This window comes from Dipodomys spectabilis, unplaced genomic scaffold, assembly GCF_019054845.1.
Source record: "Dipodomys spectabilis isolate Male_0828 unplaced genomic scaffold, ASM1905484v1 ptg000163l, whole genome shotgun sequence".
In the NCBI taxonomy this organism is placed as follows: domain Eukaryota; kingdom Metazoa; phylum Chordata; class Mammalia; order Rodentia; family Heteromyidae; genus Dipodomys; species Dipodomys spectabilis.
This window is the reverse complement of record NW_024870840.1, coordinates 17,391,625-17,414,905: the sequence shown is the minus strand read 5'-3', so window position 1 is coordinate 17,414,905 and position 23,281 is coordinate 17,391,625. Positions and strand designations below refer to the sequence as shown.

General features: G+C 46.2%; 1 protein-coding gene across 2 annotated transcripts in view; it reads left to right on the top strand.

Annotated features, from left to right (window-relative positions):
- The window catches only part of Large1 (LARGE xylosyl- and glucuronyltransferase 1), a 445,329-nt gene extending 423,699 nt beyond the window's left edge, over nt 1-21,630 (top strand). For both annotated transcript variants that reach the window (XM_042693250.1, XM_042693249.1), the window contains 3 exons: nt 12,328-12,474; nt 17,598-17,793; nt 20,099-21,630. In XM_042693250.1, the coding sequence (XP_042549184.1) occupies nt 12,328-12,474; nt 17,598-17,793; nt 20,099-20,296 (541 nt within the window). In that variant the 3' untranslated portion in view covers nt 20,297-21,630. The remainder of the gene's footprint in view (nt 1-12,327; nt 12,475-17,597; nt 17,794-20,098) is intronic.
- The last annotated feature ends 1,651 nt before the right edge of the window (nt 21,631-23,281 follow it).

Below are 23,281 nucleotides of genomic sequence, written 5' to 3'. Positions count from 1 at the left end.
CTTTACTATATTAAGTCGGCCTATCCAGGAGCATGGGAGGTCTTTCCATTTCCTAGTGTCTTCTGCAATTTCTTTCTTTAACTTTTTATAGTTCTCATTAAATAGTTCTTTTACATCTTTGGTTAGGTTAATTCCTAAATATTTTATTTTTTGGGAGGTTATTGTGAATGGGGTTGCTCCCTTTATTTCCCTCTCTTCCTGTGCGTTATCAGTGTATAGGAAGGCAACTGATTTTTGTGGGTTTATTTTGTATCCTGCTATTTTGCCGAAGTGACTTATGATTTCTAAAAGTTTGGGGATGGAGTTTTTGGGATCGTGGAGGTATAGTATCATGTCATCTGCAAAAAGGGATAGTTTCACTTCTTCTTTCCCTATGCGGATCCCTTTAATGTCTTTTTCTTGCCTTATTGCCCTGGCTAAGGGTTCTAGGACTATGTTGAAGAGGAGTGGAGACAGTGGACATCCTTGCCTTGTTCCTGTTTTTAGGAGGATTGGTTGTAGCTTTTCCCCATTAAGTATAATATTGGCTATTGGTCTGTCATAAATGGCTTTTATTGTTTTTAGAAATGTTCCTTCTATTCCTATTTTCTCCAGAGCTTTTAGCATGAATGAATGTTGAATTTTATCAAAGGCCTTTTCTGCATCTGTGGCGATAATCATGTGATTCTTGACCTTGGCTCTGTTGATATGCTGGATTACATTTATTGACTTACGTATGTTAAACCATCCCTGTGTCTCTGGGATGAAGCCTACCTGATCATAGTGTATTATTTTTTTTATGTGTTTCTGGATTCTGTTAGCTAGAATCTTGTTAAGGATCTTTGCATCTGTGTTCATCAAGGAGATTGGCCTGTAATTCTCCTTTTTGGTTGGGTCTTTGCCTGGTTTGGGGATGAGTGTGATATTGGCTTCGTAGAATGAGTTTGGGATAGCTCCCTCCTTCTCTGTTTCTCTGAAGAGCTTGAGGAGTATGGGTATTAGTTCTTCTTTAAAGGTCTTATAGAATTCTGCTGTGAATCCATCTGGTCCTGGGCTTTTTTTTGTTGGAAGACTTTTGATAGCTTCCTGTATCTCATTATAGGATATTGGCTTATTTAATTGGTTAACTTCTTCTTTGCTCAGTTTGGGTAACTGGTATTTCTCTAAAAATGCATCCATTTCCGCCAGATTTTCTTCCTTTAGAGAGTATAGCTTTTGAAAGTAGTCTGTTAGAATTGTTTGGATATCTTGGGTGCGTGTTGTGATGTTTCCCGTGGCATCCCTAATCCTATTAATATGGGTTTCCTCTCTTCTTTTTTTAATTAATCTTGCCAACGGGCCATCAATTTTGTTTATTTTTTCAAAGAACCAGCTTTTTGTTTGGTTTATTTTGGTTATGGTTTTCTGATTTTCTAATTGGTTAATCTCTGCTCTCAATTTGGTTATCTGGCTTCGTCTAGTAGCTTTGGGTCCCATTTTTTCTTGTTTTTCTAGCTGTTTTAGTTGCAACATGAGATTATTTACTTGGTCTGTCTCCATTCTCTTGATGTGGGCACTGAGGGCAATAAATTTGCCCCTCAGGACTGCTTTTGCTGTGTCCCACAAGTTTCTTTGTGAGGTGTTTTCATTTTCATTGAGTTCTAGGAAATGCTTTATTTCTTCTCTGATCTCTTCTGTTACCCAGGCCTTGTTAAGGAGTGTGCTGTTCAATTTCCATGTATTAGAGAAATTTCTGCGGTATGCTTTGTTATTGAGAGCTAGCTTGATTCCACTGTGGTCAGATAGGATACAGGGGATTATGTCGATCCCTTTGTATTTGCTTAAGTTCCTTGAATGAACTATGATATGGTCTATTTTGGAGAAAGTTCCATGAGCTGCTGAGAAGAATGTGTACTGTGTTGTTTTAGGGTGAAATACTCGGTAGATGTCAGTTAATTCCGCTTGAAGTATGGCCTCACTTAATTCGGTAGCTTCTTTACCAATCCTCTGGTTGGTAGACCTGTCCTTTGGTGAGAGTGGCGTGTTAAAGTCTCCTAGTATTATCGTATTGGGATCTATTTTATTCTGTAAGTTTGAGAGCATTTGTTTAACATATCTGGGTGCACCAATATTTGGGGCATATAAGTTGATGATGGTTATATCCTCCTCTTGGATTGTTCCCTTTATTAATATGTAGTGTCCGTCCTTGTCTTTCTGTACTGATTTTAATGAAAAGTTTATTTTGTCAGATATCAGGATAGCTACACCTGCTTTCTTATTGGGGGAATTTGATTGGTAGATCCTTTTCCACCCCTTCACTCTGAGTTTGTTTGTATGTTTGGCTGAGAGGTGGGTCTCCTGAAGGCAACAGATGGATGTGTCTTGTTTTCTGATCCAGTCCTCAGTTCGTTTTCTTTTAATTGGCGAATTCAGCCCATTTATATTAAGAGAAAGTATAGAGAGATGCATTGTTGTCCCTGCCATTCCGTTTTCCTAAGTTTTTCTTCTTTCCTTTCCTCCTGTGCTTGCTCAGTTAGACTTTGAGTAATGCCTGTTTGGGGCAGGTCCCAGTTCCTGGTTGCTTTCTTCAGGTTGTGTCCCCCCTCTTAGAATTCTTTGTAATGCTGGCTTAATGTTTATGTATTCATTTAGTTTTTCTTTGCTATTAAAAGTTTTCAGTTCTCCATCGAATGTGAATGCTAGCTTTGCCGGGTATATCAGTCTGGGTTGGCAGTTATTGGCTCTCAGGGCTCGTATGGTGCTTTCCCAGGCTTTTCTTGCATTCATTGTTTGTGTGGAGAGATCTGCAGTGATTCTAATTTTTTTCCCGTTGTAGTATAGCTCCTTCTTCATTTTTGCTGCATGCAGGATTGTTTCCTTATTATTCAGATCCATCATTGTTACTATTATGTGCCTAGAAGTGTTTCTCCTGGGATCTTGCTTGTTGGGTGTTCGATAAGCTTTTGTGATGTAGTTAAGATGGTCGTTTTTGAGGTGGGGAAAATTTTCATTGACTATCTTGTTAAATAGGTGTTGCATTCCCTTGCTCTGGAATTCCTCACCTTCGTCCACTCCGATTATGCGAAGGTTAAATTTTTTAGCATTATCTGCTTGCTCTTGAATTTCCCTTTGGTTTAATTTGAGTGATTTTTCCATATCTGTCACTTTTTGGTCCAGTTGGTGTATTCTGTCTTCTGTATCTGACACTCTACCTTCCATTTCATTCACTCTGTTGACCGTGGCTTCTATTGTGGTTTGCATGGTGGAAATGGATCCCTTTATGGATTCAATGTTGGTTCTCAGAGTACTGATCTCACCTCTCAATGAGGTGAGATCAGTATGCATTACCTCTAATTTGGCGTTTATCTCACTTCTTACTGAGGTTTGTGCAGCTTCTATTTTTGCATCCAATTTTTGTTTGATGTCCTGTATATCTTTTGATAGTTCATCCTTGTGCTCTTTCAATTTCTGATCCATTTCTCGCTTTATTTCTTGAGTCATTGCCTCCAGCAACCCTTGGATGTAGTTTTTGTCTTCCATTCCTGCTTTGCTCCCACTGGGGCTCTCCCCTGCGTGGCTGCTGGCTTTTGAGGTGAGCTTGCTGTCCTGGGTAGTGGTAAACCTTGTGATTTTTCTCTGTGATTTTCGCATGGGGGTTCAGGAGACTGCTCTTCAATCTTGTTTTGGTGTGTCTGTCTTTGCTTGGTTGCTGATTCTGTATTGGTAGAGAGAGTCTGTGCCTGATCTGGATTCTGTTGGGAGCCTATTTCCAGCTGCTATTCACTTAGGATTCTCAGCTCTCTGCTGTAGCAATTCCCGCCTTTGGAAGGGTTGAGCAGCCTGGACTGCTTGTGTTTGCTCCTGCGGGTGCTCTTGGGAAGATCAGATGCTCTGGATGCACTCTCCCAAATACTGGAGTCTGCTATGGGCTCCTGATGTGTTTTTGTTTGTTTGTTTTGGGCTGGTTGTGGGCTTGAACTCTAGGTTTGGGTGCTGTCCCTCAGCTCTTCAGCTCAGGGCTGGCACCCTACCATTTGAGCCACAGCCCCACTTCTGACCCTTTTTGCTTTGTTCAGGCGCCGGTCCCCTGGCCTGGTTCCGGCCCCAGCCTGGAGCGCGCTCGTTAGGCCTGTGCTAATGTGTATACCACCTTGGTTATGCAGCCTGGAGGACACAGTTCAAATTTCTTCTACTGTTGGTAGTCTTGACCCAGGGGCACTGTTCCTGGCTTGAGCATTTAAGTTCCCTTCCAAGGGCGCTCTTGCTCTGGCCTGGCCAGCAGAGTGTGCTCTACCGGCTGGTGGAGCTCTCGAACAGTTCCCAGTTTTAGTGGGTCCTGTGGTCCGGGTGTTGGGGTAGGGAGTCTAGGTCAGGGTCTGGGGATTCCCTCCAGCTCTGGTCTCCCTTGATGGATTCCCTGTCCCCTGATGGGTACTCACCCTGTAGGTCGTCAGTTGTTGTTGCAGTCCGTCAGTTGTTGTTGCAGTCCGAGTTCAGTTGGGGTGGTTGCGGGCTGGGTTGGGCGGCCCCCCGCCGGGTCGTTGCGATCGCGATTGGGCGGGTGGGTCTGCAGACAGGTCCCTTTGTGGCGCTGCTGGTGCCGGGCGGCTTTGGCGGGATGGAGCCTCTCCGCTCCGGTGGAGAGTGATGGGTGGGGTGGGATCCTCCTGGAGACTCCCGGCTGGTAGGTTTCTCTGTTCCTGGCGATCTGCTGTTCTGCAATCCGGTACCTGGTGATCTGCAAGCAGCCCCCTGTGTCTCTGTGGCTCCGGCAGCCCCCGCCGGGCCGGCTGGCCGGCGGCTTGGCGCACTGCCGCGCGGCCAGTAAAGGTTGGGGGAGGGGTCTTCGCTCTTCTCTGTTCTGAAATTCTTCTTTTCCTCTCTTTCTTTTTTTTGTTATTTTCCACCTCTGGTTTTTCTCTGAGTGTTCGTCTTTTTGTTGTTGTCGGTCTCTTGGGGAGATTAAACGTTGGAACTCGAACTCTCTTTTTGGTTGGAGAGAGCTGTGGCGTTTCCCTACTGCCCCGTCGCCATCTTGGTCCCCCCTCACCTGTATCTTTTTTTAAAAGGCACCCTAGTCAGATACCTTTCTTTATTCCTATTGTGTAGGATTGAAACACCAGAAGGCCAGCCACGTTGCAGTGGCTCATGAGTGTAATCCTAGCTATTCCTGAAGCTGAGATAGGAGGATCATGGTTTGAAGCCAGCCTGGGCAGAAAAGTAGATGAGATTGTTATCCCAATTAACCACCAAAGAGCTGGAAGTAGAGGTATGACTCAAGTGATAGAGCACCAGCCTTGGGCAAAAAAGCCAAGCAAGAGTACAAGATCCTGAGTTCAATCCCAGAACCAGGACATACACACTCACACCAAAAGAAAACACACACACACACACACACACACACACACACGTACCTAAGGTTTCTCAACGTTCCTAGGCATAACTCTTACCTCAACTGTGGCTTTTGTCATTCCCGTAGGTGGCTGTTGCAGATCTGTGCCCTAATTCCCTCCACAGTCATTGAGGGCCCAGCACATGCAGAAGTTAGAATGTAACCATGAATAAAGCTGGACCCTGACCACAGGGTCCAGGGCTGATAGTTCACTGTCATGGATAAACTAGTCCCAAGATACAGACTATCCTCAAGAGGACATGCAGCCAGAGGACACGGACAGAGGTGAGAGAGGAGGCCATCTCCTCTCACTGCCACCAACAATGCTTAAGAGACAAGAGCAGTCCTGGTGTGGGGGGTTTCCCTCTTCCCTCCCCTTTTTACAGAACTTTCATGAGAGGCTCTGAAACCTGTATGAGAAGCACTGATTCCTTGCAACTGAGGTTTGGTTGAACAATGGGCTTTGTGACATTCAGTGCTGTGGAACTCCGCTGTGGAAATGCAGGCTGGGAAGTGACAAACTGTGATCTCTCCCAGCCTCTGACAGCACTCCAATGCCTTCACCCATGGCCCTAACACTTTGTCACTTGTCAACGTCGTCTTGGCCGTCATTGAAAACAGCACAGCTAATTTTGTTATGGGAGTAAACAGAGGTGGAGCCTTCACTCATGATCAATGAGTGGAAGCAACAGAGAGTCCCTAAGTCAGACACCAGGAAGATGTCAGTGACTGAGCATCAGGGGGCTGAAGCCAGAACAGTCACCCTAATCAGAGAGAGTGGCAGAAATACTCATCAGAGTTCCGGAGGAACCAAATTCAGAAAGTCTGTGGTGTACCTGCCATCTCAGCTAGGTAGAGGTAGAGGTAGAATCATGAGCCAAGGCCAAGTCTTGAAAAAAAAAAAAAAATATATATATATATATATATATAACAGAAAGAGCTGGAGATGTGGCTTGAGTGGCAGAGTTCTTGCCTAGCTAGCACAAAGCCCTGAGTTCAAGTTCTAGTGCTGCCCTTGCAAACCAAGTTGAGAATGGAGAAGTAGAAATCTTTCAGCTCTGACAGTGAGGAGTCATTGCTGACCTTTGCCAGATCCATGCAAAAGCAGGCTGTAACAGCCGGAGAAGCTTCTGGATGGTAAAGAAAATAAATAGCCAGGGTAGGAGAAAGTACAAGGGGTCAGTGCACCGATCCCTCCTCCCACAGTATCACTTGTTTTGTGTGGCCTCCATTGACAGATGGCGCTGTATGGGTGATTCTTTGGAGCCTAAACATGCAGACCACAGCCGTCCTCCCCTTCCCTTCCATTGCTAACCGCTCTCCAACCAGCTGCCCTGACTGAGGAATTCTAAAACGTTCATTCCTCCAGTCACATAGTCAGAAAGGTGGACCCATGTCACCACGTTAACAGCCTGGGCCCAAACAGACACTGTGGTTATTGATTCTTCCTGATGAGTTCTAAGCTGGTACTTGCTTCATTACTGTAGTTGTGAGAATATCATCTGATGGTGATAACCATGTAGTGTAGTGCTGTAGTGGTGGCTGATATGCCTAGCTCTGAGCGTTAGGGTCCTCCTGGGTTAACTGAGAGTATAAGCACCAATGCCATAGTCTGGGTACCAATGACATGGGTCACAGTGATTAAAGAAGCAATGCATGTAAAGTACTTGGCACAGTGCTTGCTTCTGAATACACATCTGCACATGCTGCCGTGTGTCACCTACAATACACCTGGTGTATTCTTTTTTTTTTTTTTTTTTTGGTGGGGGGGTCCAGTTGTGGGGCCTGAACTCTGGGCCTAGGCGCTGTCCCTCAGCTCTTCAGCTCAAGTCTAGCGCTCTACCACTTGAGCCACAGCGCCACTTCCGGCTTTTTTTTCCTGCTTATGTGGTGCTGAGGAATCGAACCCAGGGCCTCAAGCATGCAAGGCAAGCGCTCTACCACTTCGCAGCCCATACACCTGGCGTATCCTTAAGAAATCAAATTCTCCCCAATGCTATATTTGGTATTGCTAGAGTTTTGCAAATACCTACAATACTCTTCTAACTCATCAGCTCCTGGTCTGGACCCCTTCCAGACAATGTGCCTAAAGACTCCTGTGCTTTTCTTTATATCCCTACCTCTTTATGGATAACCCTTTATATTTATTTGCTCAGCTTTGTAAGCAATGGCTTATGTGTTTGGCTTCAGTAATACTTGTTAGTTCTTAATAACCAAGCCCAAAAAAGTATTTATCTATTATTATCGAGATAAACCAAAGGCCAGAGAGATAGGACAGTTGCCCGTGCTTGCACAATTACGGGAGTAGTAGAGTCGGGGTAGAATCCACATGATCTCATTCAGAAGATCATGCTCTTTGCCCGTGGTTCAGCCTCCCTCCAAGCTAGCATCTCATGGGAGACATTCAGCCCTCAGTGTGTTGAAAATCATGTTACTTGGCTCATCTTGAAACATCTGAATACATGTCTGTGTTCCCAGATGACAGTCATATGGCTAGAACAGAAGAGCAGCTGCCCGTTTTGTGCTGGGCATAGGTTCCCCAGCCTATCCTGGCATTGTATTTGCCATTCTGTTTATACCCTACCCCCACATAGCCCTCACTCACAGGGCTGAGCTAGTTCACTTGAAGTTGTGCCCCTTCCTCCCACCCCGCCCAAGATATAAACAGCCCCAAACAAGATAATTTCAAAATCTTATGCTCTATGCTTTCCCACTTTTCTTGACCTCAGAGGTAGGTTATTTTCCTGATTTTGTTTTCCTGAACATAAACCCAACATCAAGTTAGATTTGTGATTGATATCGAAGCCCAGGCCTGTGAAAGATCTGTTACAGGGAATGCTGAGCAGAATAGAATGTATGAAGAGTCGAAAGACTAGGGTTAGGTAGGGACTCCTTTGGTGAAAATTGATGAATCCCATTTTCAAGCAAGTACTGCTCACTGTGAGACTCTTAGGGGAGTCTAATTAGAAAACAAGCAAGTTTTCTCCCAGCTCATCATGAAAGGGCTAAGTATTGGTCATCGTATCTTATTTAGTTCCTCCCCTACCATTCTATTCACAGCTAGCCATCCAACCCTGCCCTTGACCTGGTTTGCTTTCAGAGAGCTCCAATGGATGCCATTGTAAATGGCCACTGCCCTCAAGCACACCCATTAGCTGGTCTTGCCGGGTGCTCTGGAGCTATTCCAGGTGCCATCAATCAAGGAGGAAGCCACCGGTGACCTCCACCTGACCAAATCCAGTGGTCATCCCAAGTTCTTAACTTACTCAATTTTGTCAGCAGCATTTGCCTGCTGTAATTTCTCACTAACACACATCTTGTCTGTCTAGCCTTCAGAAATACAGCCATCCTCTCCCTCCCTTTAGAAATGCATCAAGCTCTTGAGACTGATTCTAGAGGGTCCTCTACTGCAGTGACAGTAATACCTATTCAAATGTAGATGATAGTCAATAGTGGTTGTACTATGTCATTTAGGGAATAATGGGAAGACTAGAACAGATGTACAGAGAGACGGGCATAGAGAAAGATTTTCAAGAGCCTGCACATACAGCTATGAGAGCTAACCTGAAATCCATACAGCAGGCCCTTAGATTGAAGACAGGCAAGATCTATATAAGGCCATTCTAAGGCAAAAGTTTTCTTTTCTAGAAAACCTCAGTTTTGGTTCCCAAGGTTTTCAGCTAACTGGCTGAAACCTTATCAAGGATAATACCCATTTCTCAAAGTCAAATGAGTGTAGATGTCAATCCTATTTGTCAGATAACTTCACAGAAACATCAAACAACTGGCCACTGAGGTCCATCCCAGTCGACACAGTAAGTGGACCATGGCAATCAGCAGCCTTCACATGCTCAGAGCTTAAAAGGTACCAAGCGTTGAACCCTGATTTCCCCACACACTGCTGCTTTTGCCTACCAGCCTATTTTACCGGTACACAAGTGCTAAATACAGTGACTTGCCCAGTGATGGTGGAATCAGAACTAGAAGCCAGGATTTCCTGACTACTCCACCCGCTTCCTCATAACCTTCCATTTTAATCATCTAGATTCACCTGTATGAGAGAGATGTGGGAAGTGACCCAGAGTATCCCAGCTGGTCAAGGCTGCTCTAGAGCTCAAATCTGTACACTGCCACCACTTTTACAGCCAAAGCACACTTCCTAATGACACCTTTACCGACATGAGGATTGAAACCTTGAATAGAGTCTGAAATGGACCTACCAGGTAGCAACACATCTTTGTAGCAGTTCATATTTCAGGGAGACTACAGGGAATTTGCAGAAAGCACATCAGAATCTCTTGTCTGTGCAGGGGGCGAAGTGACTGCCTAGGCCTCCGTTTGTAAGGCATGCGACTGACTGGTTCTGTTTGCTCTGGGTCTTCTACTCTCATCAGTTAGGTTTGTTTGGTGGCAAGCAACACCACCCAATGTGAGAAGCTTAATCTGAATCAAATGGGAAGAAAAAAAAAAAAACAGATGAAAAAGTTGACTAGTATGTTGCGTGTTCGTCTGTCCCACAAAAGACGGACGGGTCCGAGGAAAGGTAAGTGCGGAGCTCACCAGTTCACCAGCCTCCCTCAGCCTGGGAGACAATCAGACACAGCGGGGAGCCAAGTCAAGCAGGAAGAAAACTCATTTACTACAGAGAGCAGTCCTTTTTAAAGCCAAAAAGGGCAGGTGACATGGCAAGGGAGGAAGAGGAACCAATCACTGTCAAAGTCACACCCTATCATGCACCTAAGCCTTCATGGGCTGATTAGGCACTGATCGGAAGGTCAATTGGGCTCTGCCCACTCAACTCCCTCTCAGCGCCATCTTTGCTGCCCATGTGCTCTACACTAGTATATCTTACAGAATCTCAGGAGGGCTAGACAACCAATGCAGAAGACCTCAGTTAGGAAAGCAGCTCTAGGCCTCTGCAGCTGAAGTTCAGAAATCTACAGAGCATTCATTGTCTGACATGAGGGGAAGTCAGCCATGTGGTTTTTCTGTTTCTGTTCAAATTGGCACGGGTGAGGAACAGATTTCCTTCCTTGGGACAAGTGTCCATCTCTAAGCAACCTGTGTCAGGGATTCAGGAAGTGGCAAGCAAAGCTCTGGGATCTGCTCAGGGGCAATAGAAGGGGGAATTTTTAAATGAGCATTCCAAGAAGTGACTAGTAGAATAACAGTGATCGCAGTGGCAATTCGATGCTTCTACAGAGAACATCATGTTTATAGATCTCTGTATCCATTATGTATATATGTGTATACATTTTGCTATTCCCTTCATAATTCAGCCCTCCCAACTTTCCAGTCTATTCCGATTGCATTCATATCTTAAAATAGCTACTGCAGAGGCAAAGAGAATGCTGGCTGATTCTAGATGCGTGGCCAGGGAGGAAGGAACCTTAGGCATCTGAAGACTGACATCATTGCTCTGACAAAGGGGGAAGAAGGATTTAGGCCAGGAGGAGCTGACTGGATGCCCCTGGACATCAAACTGACTATTCTATCTGCTGTCATCCTCTACCAACCTCTTCTGAAATAGTGGCGTTGGGGCCATAAATCACTTGGTTAAGCATCATGCTGCAGGATGGACTGCAGTCCACCCTAGTCCATCTTACAACCACCTGCTCACTGGTGAGACCCTTTAGCAAAGACTTCCCTTTTTCTGACCTGGTCCAGAGTCTTAACATTGTTTCATTTGTCAAACCCTGATGATGTCATTCTCAGCCTATAGATCTGTCTTGTACTGCACTGGCCTGGGCTTACATAGTTTACCTACTTAAGGTTATGGCTACTCTTTGAAGACCAGTCCTGGTCCTCCCCTCTGCACATGCTGAAGCTTTGCTGAATGAAGTGTGACTTTGGCAATAGAGCCATAAGCAATTGTATGGCCATGGAGATTTCTCCTCCCAGTATTTTTCAAAATGCCTTCCAAATGTCTACCCTTCCAAGTGAGGCTGCTCTCTCAATTTCAAAAGTGTAGAAGCAGACAGCTTGTGATAGCATCAAGACCTAAAAGTCAGTGGTCTGAGCAAAAAGCCAGAATGAAGTACCAAATTCCTAGCCAAAAGAAATCATAGCCTATCGAGCCAGGGAGTGATGATAGCCCTGCAGTGTCATCATTTCCATTTGATGCCGCATGCCTGCCTTGTGCCAGGTATGCTAAGCAGTCTTCCATTACCTTGTTCACAACAACTCCAGGAGGCAGTCATTATCCCCACAATTCTGGAGGAAGAGGAGGAACTCAAGGTAGAGGGAAGCTAAATTACTTGGCCAGGATGGCAAGACTCATAAAGTCACATTGCCAGGATTTAAATCCAGTCTGTGGTCATTAAAAGCTCCATGCTCTGAGGCACTCCCTGAGTCTTTGTCCCTTTCTCCCTTTCTTCATGCAGAAGGGCATGTCTGGCTGTCTGAGGAGCAGAGCAGAAGGCTGGGCAGAGAAGTGGGAGTCAGGGAGAAATTAGGGAAACTGTGCACCTTCAAATGGCACACTGGAGTTCTGATCTACTTGGCTAAGCACTGCTGCAGGGGAGAAGAGGCCCTGGCTACTTCCATTGATGTGGTTGAGCGGTGGGTCACAGGCTGGTCACTCGGTCATGGGCCTTGTGTCCGTCTTCTCTCACATAGCCAATGGTGCTGCGGGCAGAGCAGAAGTAGGAAGTCCTTTGAGACCTTCCTCCAGGCCTGGCTCTAACAGAGTCATACACTGCAAGTGTATAGGGGGCTGCTCCCTCCCACCCAGCATGGCCCTCCCTGTGTTTGGTCTCCAGAAAGTGTCAGTCCTCTAGGTCAGCGATGGCAGATGTCAGTTCCTCTGGGAACCCTGGATGGGAACTGCAAGCCACTTGACCTCCCCTCTGAGGCTGGGAGGCTGCCTTGGGCCTTCTCTTATATACCTCCCCAGTCTGACCACAGTCTGCCCTCCTGGGGAAGGGTCTTGCTTGGTGTCACAAGACTCAGACTCTCTGCCTGCCATCCTCTTTCAGGAAGTCTGTCATCCAGCTCGACCTCGCCAACACCAAGAAAGCAATGATCGTCCCGGCATTCGAGACGCTGCGCTACCGGCTCTCCTTCCCCAAATCCAAAGCGGAGCTGCTGTCGATGCTGGACATGGGGACCCTCTTCACATTCAGGTGAGTGGCCCCCAACGCCGTCCTCCCAAGGGGCCCTCAGGACCTCTCTCCTGGGGACCCCAGACACCAAAGCTCTTGACCCAAAGGTCGGCAGGTTACATCGGTGCGTTGTAAGGCCAGGGAAAGCTTTGGTCATGCAGCCCTATCCTGGGTATCCTCTCTCCCCGCTCCCCCAGTCCATGCATGTCAGGGACTGTGGGTCCTGATGTGTTGGTGCAGATGGAAGGACAGATGGGTTTGAGTAAGAAAGCCACGCTTATTTCTTTTCATCCTTTTTGCTAAACTTGGAGGTGGACCCTGCTAATGGGTCTCATTTTATAAGTTTCTCCCCTTCACCTTTCTGGTGTGAGAGTTCTGTCCTCTAAGCCCCCTCATGCCTGTCATGGGCAACCATCATTTCAACTTAAGGTCATCAGCGTGAATCCAGAGTTGTACACAGCCAACTGTCTTGCTACCTGAGTGACAGCTTCAAAGAAAGCCCTCATTTCCCAGACCCTAGTCCCACAGGAATACTCAGAGTACCCCAGGAAGCTGTAGGCTGCACAGGTGAATAGGTTCCACACCCAAGAATAGACTGCAGCATGAAGTATAACCATGGGGGCTGAGATGTAGGAGTTCTGCTGGTTTTAGGATGGGGCCATCTGGACGGTGCCATTGCTTCAACATGCTTCTGCTAGATGGAAGCCTCCATTAGAGGGAAAGCAAGAATGGAAAACATTGCAAGTCCCAAACCGCACATACAGAATTTGGCGACCTGAATTGTAGTGCTAGCGAAGGCTGTAGGCATAACAACCTCTGTTTTCATAATACTGCAAAGTTTCTGGAAGTTGCTAGAAGGTTTTCTCAAGCTATTCTGTGAAAGTAACTTTGAGCTGGGATATTCACTCAACAGTCCAAAGATTATGTTTTCTTATCATTATTTTGTGCAGAGATTATTATATGTCATGGAGAGTGGGGAGGTCCTGATGGAGCCAGGACTCCCTCCAGCCTTCATTGTCCATTCAAAATCTGGAAAGTGACCTGGAAAAGTTGATTTCTTCCCCCTTCTCTTTCCCCACCAACGACACCTTACTACTTTCCAGAAAGAAATAACAACTACCCTTTATCAAGTGCTTAAGGTGTGCCAGCCATTGTGATCAGAATATTTAATCCTTACAAGATACCTGTTAGCCCCTCTCCCCATTTTTAATTATTTTGTTATTATTACAGTATTGTACAGAGGAGGCTACCATTTCATAAGTCAGATAATGAGTGCATTTTTTTAAAAATTTCCCCTTATTAATCCCCAGTTTTCCCCTCCCATCCCTGCTGGCAAGTTACATAGGTCATTTTCCTAGTGTAGACTGAATAGCATGATTTTAGTCCCCTTTTTATAGGTAAGCTATAGAGAGGCTCTGAGAAGCCAGGGAATTGGCCCAATGACACACTGCTAACAAAGAGTAGAGCCAGGATTCATCCCAGGTCTGAGGGACCTGTGTTCTTAACCAAAATTGCATTGGTCTACTAATTTTCGTATTGGTCGGCATTTGGAGGTGGCATGGTAAGAAATCGAGACTTTGAGGACAAACGTCCACCTGAGTCATTATAGCCTGGTGTTTGAACACCTGGCATATTTCCGGGGTATTCTTTCCATCTCCAACCTTAGGTGATCTGAGAACTCATTTCAAGAACATGTCTGTGGGCGTGAGAGCTGGGGTCTGGCCTGCTGTGTCCATGATTACTGCCCTGGTCAACAGCTTGTAAGCCACCATGCCAAGCACTAAATTACAGCTCTTCCCTCCAAGAAATTGCTTTTGTCACCTGTTCTTCAAGTAGTGAATACTTAAACTTCCAGCAGCACAAACATTCTCCTGTCCACATCTGGCACTATACCCCACTGCCTCCTCTAGGGAGCTTGGCCCTAGGACAATAGTATCACATCACCAGGACCCTTGTTAGAAATGCCATCCCAGGCCTGGGCCAGACTTCCTGAGTCGGAAACCCTGGAACTGGAACAAGTCTTCGACAGGACTCTGTGGTACAAAAATGTTGGGGGTGCTCAGAGCACCCCAAATCTCAGTAGCATTATGAAAAGTCTACCCAAGAACCCTCCCTCATCATTTCAACGTGGTTTTTGAGGGTTGCCAAACTCTTGAGAGCGGCCCCTAAAGTCTACTGGTCTGACGACAGGCTCTTCAGACAGCTTTCAGACCATGGCTTGTTTTAATGGCGGGTTGATGGTGATTTCTGCCCAGCCATTCAGCATGCTGTCAGCATTCCAGGGTGAGCAGGTGGAAGCTACATCCCCAGCCAGACAAATAGAACCGACCCAGCTGTCTTAGCCCTCCCCTGCTCTTTTTTCCTCTTCTGCACATGGTTAATAGACCAAAGCATTCAGATTCTAAAGAAGGAAAATCAATAAAATAGTCATCCATCTATTGATACCATAGAGAGAAGACCACTGTGAACTGACATCATAGCTAGGAGAAAAACAAAGGGAAAGAATAAGGATAGCCTTGTTTCTTGGAAGGCATTACTTTGTATCTGACACTGGCTTTGATGTGAGTAGCTTCACGTGAGTTCAGGAAGGAGGTATCACTCTTACCTCCCAGTTTGCCAAGAGCAGAAAACAGAGAGACAGAATAGTTCATTTGTCCAGCAGTACTGAATGCAGAATTCCAAACCAGACTGGCTGCCTCACAGCCGTTGTTTATAAGCATTTTGTTTCACCGCTTAGTAGGGAGCGAGCATTTACCCAATGCCCGCTGCAGGCAGTGCTGTGGCAAGCTCTTTGCATTGTCTCATTGACGCTCCTTGGCAATTCATCGCCATAGGTATTATTTATCCCAGCTGAAGCCAAGGGAAAACTAAAGCCCCATTACAGCATTCTGTTGTACAAGGTCCTCAGCTTCTAAATGACAGAGGTGGGATTTGAACCCTGGCCCAATGGCTTCACTGTGCTGTGCTTGGAACCTAATACAGGTTCCTGGCCATCGCGTGTGCTGTATCTTTTCCATCAAAGGCACCAGGTGTCACGTGTCTGTTCAGCAAGTTCACACACGGAAAGTCAACTGCTTCGTGGCCTAATTCTTGGAGTCGAACTGTGATTGACATCTCTCTCAGTATCCGTTTTCATGCTCCGTTAAAGCTCAGACTTTCGTTTCATTGCTCCAGTTAAGTGACTGGTTTGGCTGGACATTGCTGCATTGATAGAGCTGAGAGTCATGTCCCTGCCGCCTCCAGCCCACCGTCTCACCCAGCAACACAACTAGAAGAAAGTCCATCTGATGGCCTGAAGACCATGTAGCACACACTGGACAGATCCCTGAGGGTCTGCTGGAATTCCAGCCTCAGTGGTGGGAGAGCAAATTAAGGAAAAGCCATAGTGTTACTATTGGGAGTGCTGCTAGCCACAAGGACACGCTCCTCTTTCTGTCTTCTGTCTTTCTCAATCTCTCATCCTCTGACCTTGCTTGCTCTGCCAAGCCTTCCTTGAGAAGATGAGGCCCAGGGCTCTTGAGTTCCTCTCTGCAGTTCAGCCATTAAGTGCCAATTTTCATTTCATACAGCTCTTCTCCCTAGCTCTGGGTACCATCTTCCCTACCCTCTTTCTCTTCACCCTATCTGTAGCTTCGTTATGCCCCAGGTTCTACCTCTGAGACAGAACTCCTGTCCCCGTCATTAACTCCTCTCCAAGATACTCCATGACTTTTTTAGAGTATTCATGCATGCAATCATTCATTCAATGCTGGCGTACAATCATTGAGTACTTGTTCTGTAGGCCAAAGAGGACAGGGGACATTGGCATAGAAGGGGTCAGCCAGTATGGACTCAAATCCCAGCTTCCCCACTTAAACATTTGTAACCTGAGGTTGGCTGAGGTATTAGAATGTGTGTGTGTTTTATTTAAAATATTCCCAGTGCATAGTAAGTGGTTGTCAGATAGCAGCTTCTTGTTGTCTTGTGTCTGCATTCATTTTTCTATTGCTGTATATAACTATTACCACAGACATACCTGATTAAGACCATGTAAATGTATGGTCTGTCTCTGGTGAGGAGTTGGTCGTTGGTCCAAAAATGAGATAGGTCTGACCAGCTGGAAACCAGTGTGTAGGCCAAGCTGCTGTTCTCCAGTACACAACATGGTTCTCTCCCTACTCAGCAGCTGCTAGCAGAATTCCATTGGAGGGCGGGTAAGAGGGGAACACTAGCTGAAGCCTCATCCTGCTTCTGGATTTGGCCAGGGAACCCTGCTTCAGCTCCTAGACTTCTTTGCCTATGGCCCCATAGGTAGTTCATAGCAGAACTCTGCTTCCTTCCAGACCTGGATCTGAAGGTTCATAGGATCATGTCTAATCTCCTTCTTTAATCCGAGGTCACCTGATTACTAATTACTTTACCTGATTACTTTAATTCTATCTACACAAATGGTGTTAGTAATATAATAGAATCGTAACAGCATCCTACTCAGAAGCTCTGTTTCAGGAGTAAAGGTGGTCTCTGGCAGGAATAGCCAGAGTAGAGGCCACCTGTCAACTGTGTTCATAGAAATGAAAGTATACCAAGTGTTCACCAAACCGGGAGGTGGCCTCCATCTTCACACAGACCACCCATGTGTTCAATTCCTGGGCCCTCCATAGCAGCATATTCTGAACTTATTCCAACGGAAGCTTACCCTTTCATAGTACTGGAAGCCAGACGTTCAAAACCAGAGTATCAGTAGGTCCATCCTTTTCCCCAAAGAATTCAAGAGACAAATTCTTCCTTTCTTCCTTCTTCCTGCTTTCTGGATGCTTCCAGAAATCCTTGGCATTCCCTGTGTTAAGGATGGGACTATCACTCTCTCAGTCAATGCCTGTACATTGTATTCTTCCATGTGTATCTCTCTGTTCAAATTTTCTTCTTAGAGTAGGACACCAACCATTGGGGTAGGACCCAACCTAATCCACCCTGACTTCATCTCAACTTGATTGTGTCTGCGAAGATCCTATTTCCCAACAAATCCTGAGGTTAGCACTCAAACGTAGCTCACACACTCACATAAGGATAGTATCAGCATATGCCATGTCTTCCTCCATAGCAACGGGGTTTGGAAAGCTTGACTTCCTTCCCTCCGCCCAATAGCGTCTCTCCCTATGTCCCAGGTACCACGTCTGGACGAAAGGCCACGCACCCACAAACTTCGCCAAGTGGCGGACTGCCACCACGCCTTACCAGGTTGAGTGGGAAGCTGATTTCGAGCCATATGTTGTCGTAAGACGAGACTGCCCTGAGTACGACCGGAGGTTTGTGGGCTTTGGCTGGAACAAAGTGGCTCATATCATGGAATTGGATGCCCAGGTGAGAAGAATGGACATCTACCTGGTGTGGGGCGGGAGGAAGGGAGGCTTAGATCTCAGGGCTGGAAGAGGACCTTCAGGATAAGGAAAACCAGCTAGGTCTAAGAAGAAGCAAGGAGCACTCAAAGACCTAGAGTGAGAGTGTGGCAGTCCTAATCTCAAATCACTGTTGGTCACACATCGCTGCTCTTTCTTCTTCCCTTGCAAGAAAGTTGGCTTCCCAGCCAGGACCAAATGTGAGTCTCCCGTGACAAACCATTTTACAATCAAGCCAGAAATGAAGGCGCGCAAATGATGAATAGGGTTGGCACAAGCCAACTTGGACTTTGAGGTTGTACGACAGACACAAAGTATTGTTAAGACTTCCATCTAACTGACACAAAGCACACCACTATGAGGCACCCAGAGACTCCCCTTTAAGACAGCAGTGATTTTTTTTGGCTGCATTCTCTCTTAAAGCCCTTCATTTACTCAGCTAATTCTTTATAATTGTTAGTGGTTTAAAACAGAAGTCTGCAAAAGAAACCAGGCTCTGCAAACTTCCTCTATGGAGGACCAGATAAGTGTTTGGGAATTGGTGGGGCCTCTGGGTCTCCCACTTAAATAGTGGCTCAATTCTGCCTTGGTTGCTTTATCATAGACATTGTCTAAACAAATGAGCATAACTGTGGTCCAGTACTACTGGATTTGCTCAGACAGGCCATGGTTTGTCACCACTCTGTTAAACAAACAGAAGCCAAGTTTCTCTGGATACAAAGTCACCTTCTCCTCCCTCCATCCCCACTCTTTGTTGGACTGCTCTCCATGTCCCTTTTCCTGGCTCTCAAGGGTTAAAATTTGTCTCAGCCATCGCCCCTCAGATTCAGGAAAAGATGAGATAGGAAACAACCATGGCTCATTATGAGAATCACCAGGAAGTCCCACTTTTCAGGAAAGCTGTTGGGGGTGACTGAGAATCAGTGGTGTTGGGAGAAGGTGTTAGAACAGCGTCCACACTAAAGAGAAGAATGCATGGTCCAGCAGGCCCAAGCACTGCTGTCTGCAAATGCAAACCACAACGTCTAGTCAGCCTCAGCTTCTGCTTGAACAAAGAGAGCTGTGATATCCACAGTTCATTTTGCCAGCACTGAGAACTGGCTTTGTTTATTTTAAACAGTAGGGCAGATTATCAGGAATATGTTGCATATTTTCCTGTCTTGCATTAGAATACAAGTCACACTTGATTTTCCCCATTCCCGTGACTGAAAGGACTAAGGGCCTACTTGACAGATACAGGAGCCCCCATGGTTTAGGCCACAGGATGGGTGGGGTGCACTTTCCGTACCGTCTCCATTCCCCTTCCCCCCCCCCCCCCCCCCCCCCCGCACCAGAGATCTTGTGTTTTCATGGTTTTTCACTCTGCCAGGTTGAGGTGACTTACGGTGGTATGGCTTATAAGAAGGAATCTGAGAGTTTTACTCTTGAGAAGCTTCAGTCCAGCTGAATCTGTGTTTTTATTTTCTTCTTGACTTTTATTCTTGTTTTGTCTCCCCCCTTTTTTTTTAATATAGTTTCATTATCTTTAAGCAGTTGTTCAAAGGAGTTGCTTTTCAACAAAGCAGTTCATGGGTACAATAAATCTGGTTCAGTGTGTAACTCCTTTCGTCCTTCTCCACCATCCTCCCCAGCCATTTTGTCTGATATGTGTTGAATTTGGTGACTGTACGCTCTTGTGTACTGATCACTGGAGACTGGCACAAAGCTCAGCAAGCCCTACCAGGGGTCACATAAACAGATGTCAGTTAAGGGCAAGAGAAATCCATGACCGGGGTCATCCAGACTGACCGTGAGGATGTGAACTTAAGTGTATCGACAGCCTCTCAGAGGCCCTGAGCTCAGCTTGGCACTCTGCAGTACTAGCTTCCCTTTCATGGTCATCTCTTGAGACAGATGTGATCGTTTTTGCTTTATAGATGCAAAAACCTAGGCCCAGCTAAGTATTTTGGGCAAGGTTATGGAGACAATCGTGAACATTCCCACTCCATGTCATCTTTGTATAGTCCTGCAGTTCCCTCATCGAAAATGGCCCGCAACTGTGGTCCTAAGAGATGAAGGTAGGAAGATTGTGATCTGAGGCCAGACTGTATCTAAAAAAAAACAAACTAATAAGTGAAAGGACTGGGGTTCCGGCTGAAGGGGCGGAGCACTTACCTAACAAGTACAGGCTCTGAGTGTGATCCCCAGAAGTGTCTCGTGGGCCTTCTTCAGGCATTACCCAGGTTCCCTGCAAGGCCTCACTCTGTTCTTGTCTTATCTCGCCTTGCCAGGAATATGAGTTCATCGTGCTACCCAACGCCTACATGATCCACATGCCTCATGCCCCCAGCTTTGACATCACCAAGTTCCGTTCCAACAAGCAATACCGCATCTGTCTCAAAACCCTGAAGGAAGAGTTTCAGCAGGACATGTCCCGCCGCTATGGCTTTGCTGCCCTGAAATATCTCACGGCTGAGAACAACAGCTAGCACCAAGAAAGTCACCACTAGGAAGAGACGTGCCACAGGGGAAGAGCCACTTGCTGTCTGGGGTCCATGCCTTCAAAAATTGAGCAATGCTTTGTTTTGGTTTGGGTTTTAGTTTTGTTTTTTTCCTTGGTTTCTTTGGCCCCCACAAAGCTGCTCTCACTTCCAAGATCATGGACAAGGATCCAGCCAGCCTCTGTTGCATTCCCAGAGTATAGGAAAGCAGTCCACCAACAGAGGGCACTGTAAGAATGGGACACAAAAGGGCAGGAGAGAATCAAGGGTTATCAAGGTCCCAGGAAGCCACATGCCCAGGCAGGGGCTTGGCGGTGATTCTGTTGTCTTTTTAATAATGATGGTTTCATCCTAGGTGGGGAGAAAGTTTCGAGAGTGCTGGGAGTTAGTCTTCCCAGGAAATAAAAGCAAGTTTTCTCTTCCTTCAAAGGAAACTTTCTTTTCCCTGCCACATAGCTGGGTAGCCAAGGGGAGGGCAAGCCAAAGGACCTGAGCCAACCATCCGGAAGAGCCCCATGGAGACATCGTATGAGCAGGGACCTGGAGGTGAGGTAGATCGGTTCTTTATCACTCTTACGTTATTTTGATTTGTTTTCGTTCGGGGATTTTGATTTTTTTTTTTTTTTTTTGGTCTGGGAATCCAAAATAGAAAATGTGATCCTTAAGGCTCCCAAGGGAAAACCATGCTGCCTGTGCCAGCATCTGTCTATCAGCTCTGACCCAGCAGGAAGGCCACGCATCCCCAGCCAGTACTCCCCAGCCGCCATGGGCAGTTTCCTTCAGGATTAGCACTGAGGGCCCATGACTGAGAATCCAGGGCTACCACAGGGTGTGTTGGGAATGGCAGACCTACCCCCTGAATACCAGTCACATTTTTGCTACGGGCAGAGACTTGGTCATGAGGAAAGAGCGTTGAAAGGAACCATTTCAGTGCATATGGAAGGTACTACGAGCCTCTCGGGCCTTCAGAAGAACTTGGATTGTCATGGGAGCCCAATCTGGAGACTCAACACAGAGGCCTGAAGGCCACAGGGAAAGCAGGGTTGGGTTTCTCTGCGTTGTTCCCCGCTTGGCTGTGGATGGGGGAGGTGAGGACCTCAAGTCTCCCCTCGGGACCTGTCTGAGAGTTGGCAAGCACCTCCCCTTGACGCAGTTAGAGGAGACACTGGACTTTTTACCCATTTTCTTTACTCTTCACTATTAATGTTGTGTTTACATTGATGAGAACAAGAGTTATTGCCCTACCCTCTGCTGGGCTGTTTGTATTGAGTTGCCATGTGACCACCGAAAGCTACATTCAATAAAGGAAAGTACAGACTGTTTCTTCCCACTCACCTCCCGCTCTTTAGAAAGCTACTGAGACATATTTTCAGCACAGAGGGCAAAATCCAAATCCATAAACATTCCATGCCTTCCGTTCCTCTGTTCTTTCTCATCATTTGAACTTTTCTGTCCTTCTTGCCCAAGGTGAGGTCTCACCAGGGAAGCCAGATGTTTTCTGATGCCAGATGTGCACATTGAGGGACTCCTTGGTAAAGTGAACATTCTCCCACTGGTCATACGGCGCCCCAGAGGACTCTGATTGTGAGACCGTTGTGTGTAACTGCTCAAGTGGATGTTGGATCCTGAGAGCTGGCTGGGAAATGTTCAGCAGCACTCCTGCCTTTTACTCTTCTCTGTGTACACACACACACTCTCACACTCACACGTTTCTTCCGCAGACATGCCAAATCTGGTACATGTATTTCGAATTAATCATTACCAGATACTTAAGCCAAGTTGAAAGATCAGCTGACAGTACTGATTTCTCAGTGTTGAAAATCAAATCCCAATTCTCTAAAACAAAGTTTGGATTTTTGTTGTAGTTGTTGTTTTTTAGTAGTTCTTGTCCAGCACCTTGTTTTCACTTGTTGTAGGCATAGCTATTGACCATCTCATTTTTTCATCCAAACTGGGTCAACTCTGAACCAAGTATCTGTGACTGTGATATAGCTTTATGTACATGGAACTTGTTATAGCTAGAAGCTGACACTGTACACCAACAGGAGAAAAATCCCCTCAGGTGCCTGACACTCTACACAGATCCCGCGTAAGGCTAAAGCTCCCATGCTGCCTGATGTCCAAGCTCCACACAGAGCTGGCCCCCAATAAAGACGGAGGTCCACAGAATCAACAGCATGTATTCCCAGAACTTAACCATGAGAGCACCCCCTCCCTGCCAGCCCTGCCATGTGTAGAGTGCACAGCCATTTGCAAAGAAGTGACTGGAGAATGGGGATTTGTTTCAGTTCCCAGAGGTGAGGCACACGTTTAGCTCAGGATCAGACCGATGCTTTGTACCAAAGCCATCTTGGCTTTTAGCAGAGAAGAAGAGCAGGGTTCTTTCCTAATCCCTACCCCATAATACTCACCATGCAAGAGAATTGCCACATGTACAGAGCCTTTTGCATTCGTTAGTGCATTGAAACCCTGGAGCAAAACTACAAAGTCAGTATTACCATCTTATCAATGAGGAAACTGAATGTCCCCTGTGAAATTAAATAGCTTACCCAAATCCACAATCGAGATGGGGCTGAGCCATAGTACAAACCTAATCCTACCATTCTCCAAAGCCATGTAGTCTGAAGTGTTACTCCCTTCTCCCATGACAAAGAAGCAGATGCTAAACACAGGCAGACAAGAGGACTCGTGCCTTTGTATCTATCTAATAACACAATATATAGACTCTCCTGTGTATTCTAAATCTTTCTGCACTCATGGGTTTCTGAAAATCCAGGTGAAATAGAACATAATCCCACCCAGAGAGCTGGATACAACTCTAGAGGCCCCTTACATATGTCTGCCAAGTCATTTCCTAGATTACCTGGCACAGGTAGACAAGAATTTTCAGCTCCCTCTTGAACCCCAGCTCAGCATGCTGCTTCAAAGTGATCTCTGTGAACATGTTGAGCTGATAGACAGAGAATATAGCTC